The sequence below is a fragment of the Arvicola amphibius genome, chromosome 1, assembly GCF_903992535.2.
Source record: "Arvicola amphibius chromosome 1, mArvAmp1.2, whole genome shotgun sequence".
NCBI lineage: Eukaryota > Metazoa > Chordata > Mammalia > Rodentia > Cricetidae > Arvicola > Arvicola amphibius.
In genome coordinates, this window is record NC_052047.1 from 109,715,018 (window position 1) to 109,723,792 (window position 8,775).

Below are 8,775 nucleotides of genomic sequence, written 5' to 3' on the forward strand. Positions count from 1 at the left end.
TGAAAAATCCAAACATGGTAAGTATGAGAACAGTTTAAATTTAGGAAAATTATAGAAACTACAGGAAACCAAAACAGGAATGTAGGCAGAAGATGAAATATGTACTCCCTATACTAAATAAAATTTTAAAAATGATAGGTTGCAATGAAAAGAAATGATAGAAATTAGATTTCAGTGAAATTTTGCGTGAAAATATTTTAGCTGCTAACACAGCATTCTATCCGGAACAAAATGTTCAAAAATTCAAAATACTCCAAATTAAGGGTGCAAACAGGAATTTTTGACAAAAAGAAACCTGTTAAAAATTCATTATCAATAAACTTACATTATTGAAGAAACAATATTTTTTAAATAAAAATCAATTAAAGAAAGCAATGGATTGCAAACTCTAGAATTTATGTACAGTAAACTCACTGAGGTTTAAGAGAGAGTAGGCAGCCATTTTAAGAAATGGCTAGCAGTTTTCCTTGTGTGAATTAGTAGCTGACATCTTTGTAAACAAGCTTATAGAATCAAGTTGAAATGAGAAAAAATATAAACGTTTTTGCAAGTCTTTACTGAAATGATCACATGATCACACACATAAACTTGAACATGCAGACTTGTGGTTTTGAGCACTGCCTGTCCTGCTATCACTCTTGCCCCAATTATTAATATACAAGGATTTTGTCAACCCTAGGAATTTATCTCCATCCCTTAAACTTTTAAGCATTAACCCATTGCTGTATGTAAAGAAACTTGAGAAATTTTATGTACCATACGTCCCTATCAATTTTAGGGGAGGGAAATTTTACTGAAATTTATATAGGCCAGGAAGTTTTGAAAAAAAAACAGGTTAAAACAAAAACAGATTTCAAATAATTCCCAATTTTGAATCCCAGTCTTCTAACTAGAAATCTTAAACATCATAATAGAGATTTCTCACACAGACAGGCAGGCAGACAGACAGAAACATACATACACACACACACACACACACACACAAAATGTGGGGACTTTTTATTGTTCTCAATGGGAGTAGAACCATTATACTTGATTCTTATTTATTGACTCGGTCTGTCCAGGTAAAATTCTTCTCATCGGTACCAATATTCTTTTTACTTTTGCCATTTATTTTTAAAGAAAGCAACTTTTAAGAATGTGCTCCTGGTACTATCCAAGCCTCCATTCCCTTTCTTCCAGGAGTGGATAGTTGACAGTGAAACTCCAGCATAAGTTAAACATGCAGCTGTATTTGTTTGTTAGGGCTGCTACAGCCTAGTGCCATGAGCTAGATGTCTTATAATATGTATTCTTGTCTTTCCAGATGCTCGGAGTCCAAGAATGAAGCACTGTTAGGGCTGGTTCTTCTCAGGGTACTGAGAGAGAATCTCTTCCATGCATTTCCCCTAGCTTTTTGAGTTTTAATCCTTGGCATTCATTGGCATATAGCAGCGACATCCAGATCTGTGTCATCTATAAACATGGTTTTATCCTTTGGGGTGTTTGCATCCAAAAGCAGGACCCTAATCATACTGGATGGGGAGTCCAGTTTACTACAGTAACTATTGTCCTTAAAAAATACATTAAATGAATCTGTTCCCAAATAAAGCAACATTCAATGATCCTGAGAATTATAAGTCCTCCATGCATATTTTAGGAACAATTCATCCCCAACCTGCACCATAATCAATCACTGTCTTTCTCTTGGCCGCTTTGGGCCAGATGGTAAGGAGAGGAATAAAGACATAATTTCTTTTGGAATGCCCAAATGTCTGCACAGTAGTAGAAGATGAGGATCAAAGTCTATATCTCAGAGTGTAAAAACGGGGTTGGCAATTTGGCTAGGTTGTAGAGTGCTTAGGTAGCATCCACAAGACTTTTGGCTCAATCTCCAGAATCAAACCAAAAACAAAACAAAACACACATGAAAACAAGTGACCATCTACACAAACTGCATTCTGTAGCATCAGTTCATCTATTTGCACAGGTAATGTCTTCCTCTTTCATGTTTAATCAGAACATGGAAGAAAAACATGAATCTGCCCACTTCTGTAAAGGTCTATCAATGCCAGCTCTACCCACACCTCTTAGAGCTAGGTTAATTAAAGCTTAAAATCCTTAGCGTTTAAACACTTGAGTCATATCTCTGTATAAAATTATAATAATAAGTTGAGACAATTTTAATCTTCCAAACAAAAAAGATTCAGATACCAATGAGATAAGTATGCCACCTATCTTTCTTTTGAATGAAGCAAAAGGATAGAGGTAGATTAGCCATGCAGTAAGATTCATCCATGTCTATAAGAGTACCAGGACTTTTGTAATTTGCATGTAAAATGCTATGTTCCATTTCCCCCACATCCTGAGCTTATGTGTTTGAATACTTATTCCCAGCTGGTGGAACTGTGTTGGAGAGAAGGGTATGGAATCCTTGGACCGTGACCTAGCTTTTGTTGGGGGCATGCCTTCAAGGTAATATTAGTTTCTCCTTGTGCCCTAAAATCTCTGCTTCTTGTCTCACCATGACACAATAAGTCATAAGCTCTTGGGACCAGAGACCAGACATTGCAGTGGTCCTGCTTTCCCACTAGCATGGACTTGTGAACCAAAATAACTCTCACTCCCTTCATTGTTTCTTTCATGTACTTGGTCACAGCAATGACAAAAACAGATGTCAATTTACAAAGATGTGGTATATCTTAAGAATAGAGATGAAAAAGAACATTAGTGAGAGATACAGTCAATTCAGTAAAACACACTTTGTTTGAGAATCTTGCAGCAAAGATCAGTGAAAAGGTCTGTCTGTTCTCTAAGGAAGATTACATTTGAGAACCGAAATACTATTACCTTCGAGAGCAAAGTGTGGACAGAAAGTTGAGGTAACCAGAAACAGACAACAAAATTCTTCATCCAGCAGAGTTCAGATTTCCACCATGATGCTGAAAGTCTTTTCCCGGATGGAAGTCAACCCTGAAGTGCCACAGGCCGTGTATGTTTGTGCAGGCTTCTGCCCTAGAATTACTGCATTGGTGAATGTCAAGGTCCGTAATATAAAAGTATAAATGAACAAATTTTGGAACAATAAGAAGCTTCCAGGAGACAAGGACATCTACTCGATATGGCCAGTGAAAAGTCCAAGGACAAGAAGTCAGTTTGTGCATTGGTGACGCCATACCTGCACAGAATTTGTCCAACACTACAACTGTGTTAATAAAATTGCATTCACCAAAGTGTTAACCAGAAATCACTGTTACAGCTACAGGGAGGAATGGCCACAGACAAACTGATCATGAGTTGGGTAATCAGTGACCATAGATATCTCCTTGAGAGGTTAGAGGAGAACAGCAAGGACGTTCTCTAAGCCATGGTTTCCTATCTATTTGCTAGTGTACAAAGGCAGTTTAGCCATCCTATTGACATCATCCAGAACAATGTTTACTTCTAAATTATACTTTATTGCCTACGTATGCAGACCTCAGTCAGCAGATCTGGGAGAGATTTATTCAGTTTCTTCTACTACTTGGTTTGTGCCTTGTAATGGCAAATTAGAGGGGCCATAATTCTTTTTCATTTTGTACCAAATTAAAAGAAAATAAACAGAATTTTCTGAGACATTATGATTACTGTTTTCAGAAGTTAAAAGAGTCATTCTTATATAAGAGGTAAGAGTCATTCACTGTTAGAGGGGGTGACCTGAAACCCTAACTGGTCAGAATACCGTTTGTTACACATCTACGAAATTTCACTCATAAGTGTTATTTTAAATAGTAAAAATTGAAAGTATTTTACATTTTGAAGTATGTCTATACAAAAATACTACAAAATTAGCAAATAAGAAATATTTAAAGTTAAAGGCTATCCTCTGAAATATTCTTACCTTTAAGAAAATCCACATCTCACTTTGATGGCACAGGTGTCCGTGTAAATGACACTTTTTAAATTATTAATGGAAATAAATATCAAATTTCTGTATGTACAGGAGCTTCTAACTATATAAGTGTTCATGCTATGGATAAAAATTATGGAAATATCACTTGCCTATGTTCCTCATGTCAGTTATTTTATTAGCCATGGAGTTTTGTCTGATTTACTTCAAGGGAACCAATGAGTTCTGGCCATTAATTTTTTCATAGCCTCTTTAACCTCCTTGTTCCTCAGACTATAGATGAGAGGGTTCAACATGGGGATCACCACTGTGTAGATCACAGAAGCCACTTTGACCTGATCAGCTGAATAGCTTGACTTTGGCATCACATATACAAATAAAACTGTCCCATAAAACAAAGTAACCGCAGTGAGGTGGGAAGTGCAGGTGGAGAATGCCTTGTTCCTTCCCTCAGTAGAACGCATCCTTATGATTGACAGCAGGATATAAATGTAGGACACAATGATGGTAGATAGTGTGCTCACAAGGACAGATGCCGAAGATATGGATGGAGATATTTCAGCAATATAAGCATGGCCACAGGAGAGTTTCACAAGTGGGAAGAGGTCACAGAAAAAATGGTTGATTTTGTTTGGGCCACAGAAGTTTAGGTTCACAAAACAGCCTGTGAACGATGAGGCATTCATGCACCCACCCAAGTACGAGGCCCCCAACAGGAAGAAGCAGATTGCTGGGGACATTTGAGTGGAGTAGAGCAGAGGTGAGCAGATGGCCACATAACGGTCATAGGCCATGGTGGCCAGCAGGAAGCATTCTGTGGTTCCAAAAGCTACATCAGAGCCAAGCTGGGCTGCACAACCAGAGAGAGGGATAGCAGTCTTTTCTCTTAAGAAACTGATGAGCATGATGGGCGTGACCGAGGTGGAGTAGCCAATGTCCACAAAGGCTAGGTGGCTGAGGAACAGATACATAGGAGTGTGAAGCTGTGGGCTGCTTCGAATTAAAAGGATTATACTGATATTTCCCAATAAAGTCATTATATAAACTGGTAGAAAAAACACAAATAAGATGGCACGTAGTGTAGGACTATCTGTTAGTCCCAGAATAATGAATTCTGTCACCATGGTGTCATTTTCAGTTTCCATTCATTCACTCAGTTGCTTCCTAATGGAACCAGAATCAGAGGAGAGTCATTGGCTGGAATGACCCTGCAATTAAAATATGCACTTAAATATAACCTTATAATTAAAATTTAAAATGGCAATTTTTATAGTCATAGACTGCTTTGCAAATTTTCTTCTTGAATTCCATAAGATATTTTAGTAGGAGCTTCATTTACATTAGGATTCAACTATATAGTTGCTACTAACACATAATACAACAAATTTATTCCCTGTATATACAGGAGATGTATACATGGGGATTCTTATGACATTTATTTTTTAGCATAAACTGTGACTAACATAAATATTGTCAGTTTTGACTCTAAGTTTTTCCCACACCCATTGAAAACATGCCTCTACCCCAGTGTTCTCTCCTCTAGTAAATATAGTCTCCAATTGTGTAAGTGACCGGCTAATAACAATAGAGCTAAATTACACATCTTTTACTTATACAACCTGCTAGAAAAAAAAACTAAGCCAAATTCTGAGTTTAAAAAAATCAGTACCAAGAGCTAGATGTTTTCTATGTTCAAAATAAAAAGACTCACCAAAATTCTAATTATTTCTGTGGTGTAAGCATACTACATACACATTTTGCAAATTGTCTCTAGACTCTCCTCTACTCCTTTATGGGACTGTAGGAAGTGATAAGAGTCTAGATACCACTATGTCTTAACAAGTAAATAAACAGAAACATTTGGAGCTTTTGATAGACACACTTTTATATCCCATGTTCTGAAAAGCAGTGGTCATTAAAGAAAAAAAGGTGCACTTGACATAAAGTGAGAGACTGGGAGTGGTCAAGACATGGGAAGCTATAACAGCTAACAAATTATAATAAAGGCCAATTTACTTTTCAAAATTATGGCACCTTTATTCAAGCAATAAAGCATGAACCAGGACAAGGAAAATGTTAGTCCTCTTCATGTATTTTCACAACTCCAAAGCAATTATTTGCTTTTCTCCAAAAATTTCTGAGGTCTAAGAAACAGCACATACATGACAATCAGCAATACATATGTAGCTACCAGAAACTTCATTTTTATTCAAATTTATGAAGCTGTATTAGAACAAAATTTATATAGTTCTGTGAGTCACAATTCCTCATTCACCATGTCTTCTACACAAAGATCCACACCAGAGATAAACTTTCTTAAAGAAAACAAATGCATGAAAGATATAAATATTTTCAAGGTAGGATGTAGCTGCTTGAAAGAAGACAAAGCAATATACAAAAATGTAAGGAAATGAGGAGGAGCCACACAAATTGAGGACCAATTTGTATATCCTCTAGTGCACAGAAGCACGGACAAATGACAAAGACTCTAAACCTCCTATTTCCTACCTGTACAAAGGAGAACATACGTACCACATGTGAGCCCTGTGTTTATTTATAAGTGTGAGTAAAGACACTGAGCACTGTTCGAACCATAAAAAAAATAGCAAAATTGTTCCAAACTCTTAAACTTTACTCAAGACAAATGGCTACTTCTGAGACACTTAGGAAATTCAAGTATTCCTCTTTCCTTGAAAAGCAAGACGTGTAAATCAGTGACATATGTATTACAACACCCAGGAGGGCTCAGAGGAATTGTTACTGCACAGCCAACCCACTTTTAAGTGAGTTTTTGATCAGTTGGGACACAGCCCCAAATAGCATACTTCCCTTAAAATTACAAGTTAATTACTTCTTTTCTTCTGGAAAATTGTACTGAAAATCCTGTGGGATAGAGAACTTATGATAACTCACCTACTGGGAGAGAAAAACTAAACGTGCATGAGTAAGGGTTAGATACAAGTGTATGTATTAAAGATTTTAATTACCCATGGGTTTAATCTGTTTTTATTTGACTGATTTGCGAAAGTAAATGACAACATTCGGCTGTAATTTAATTGAGCCACTTCTGAAATATGGTTGCATTTTGTGGCCCGGGTTTCACATTATCTATTCAGAAATGAGCTGGACTCCTCAGAAGAAATTAGTTTTCAGCTACGTATCCAACAGATCAGAAATATCATTCCAATAAAGAAAACATGTTCATTTCCCACATATTCTAAGTTTGTTAAGACTTGAGATATAAGCTACACCTGTGGGCAGACATTCTCCCCCTTCTCTATTGCCTATTAACATTTATGACTTACAATAGAATGATCCAACTTATACTAACATTTTAATGACCCTGCCATGCACAGTGGCACAGTGACTGTCAGATTGTCCTAGCCATATGATCTTCAGTGATCTTAAATTGAGGCTTCACTTTCCCTAGGTTAAAAGTCGGGGTCTTTTCATCTTGTGTTAAGTAGTCCATTTGTCATGCTTCTTTAGTAAAATGCTCAGCCTGACAACCCATACCCAGAGGATGCAGAACTTTAAGTGGTTCAAGTCCATGTCCAGCTAACTAAGAAACAGGCTACAAAGCTTCATCTAGTCTATAAACATATAGGTCATTTAGCTTGTAAGGAAGTACAGAGGATGAAGGATGGTATGAACAGCTGGCCAACAATCCAGTTAAAATATCCCAAACTGCATGGGAGAATTGAATAATTTCATATCTGTCTTCCCACTAGTATTTTGTTCACACCAGTTTATCTGTATGGCCAATATCTGTGATTTTTATATGCATATTTAAATTCTAGAATACAGGAAGAGTTAAATAGATGTTTGTTGAATTCATGCTAACTTGCTTAAAAATCTTTCACATATTAGTGTGCCATGGTTAAATAATGATATAAACTTCTACATCTTTATTCTTACCTAACTGTAAGTCATACAGTAAGTATGGCCTTCCTCATGACTTATGGATGACTAACTGTAGTCAACTTATATCTCATATTTTAATAAATTTTTCGTTTATGACTTTTCTGACGTCTTGTGCTAAGATATTTTCTACTAATGAGCAGTTTCACAAATGCTTTGTACTTACCAAGCTTGTAGTGTTCTACAACTATGCCGAGGGAGGCATCTCATCTGCTTAGTTCTCAGAACACACAGATTGCTATGCACAGAGTACTATCACTATCAAATGAATTTAGAGTTTTTATTTTATTATAGTAAAACCATCGCATATGATCTACCCTTCTAATCAATCTTGAGTATTTAAGGAAGCATAATAACTACACATGTAAGATCACATAGTAGATCTGTAAAATTCATTAATTGTTCTGAACTGAAACTTTTTATTTATGGATTATTAAGTTAAATATAAATTTTTTCCCTCCCCTCATTCTCATGGTCCATGATTCCACTTTCCATGTTTGTGAACTTCACTGTTTTAAAGATCATATTATTTGGGATCATACAACTCCTGCTCTTCTGTAGTAGGTTTATTTCGCTCAGAGTGGTGTCCTCAGAAACTATGCATGCTGGGACATATTGCAGTTTTATTCTGTTTTAAGACTGAATGATAGTCTGTTGTATGAACATACCACATTTTCTACATCCAATCATCTGCTGATTTGCTTTGTTTTTCAAATTGTATTATTATTATTAGTACTGTAACTGACAGGAAATATTAATAATGCTTTGAAATAAATATTTCATTTCTTTTGAATAAATATTGAGAAGAAAGATTGTTAGCTCACATGGTAGTTTTATTCTTGATTTTGATAAACAAACTACATACTATTTTCTGCAGAGGTTGTACTGTTTTACAATCTTATCTATAACAAAGAATTCTATATTTCACATTAATGAAGCAACACTTTATCTTTTTTGCAAAAGCCATCCTAAAAAGTATTAAAATA

At 36.0% G+C, this 8,775-nt stretch overlaps 1 protein-coding gene across 1 annotated transcript; it reads right to left on the minus strand.

Moving 5' to 3' along the window:
• Positions 1–4,074: 4,074 nt before the first annotated feature.
• On the minus strand, positions 4,075–5,013 carry LOC119818899 (olfactory receptor 481). Its single transcript, XM_038336755.1, has one exon. It carries the CDS (start codon positions 5,011–5,013, stop codon positions 4,075–4,077), a length of 939 nt encoding a protein of 312 aa, XP_038192683.1.
• Positions 5,014–8,775: the final 3,762 nt, after the last annotated feature.

Bases quoted from the DNA above. Each gene is read 5' to 3' on its own strand.
- LOC119818899 (XM_038336755.1), bottom strand. From the start codon at position 5,013: ATGGAAACTGAAAATGACACCATGGTGACAGAATTCATTATTCTGGGA.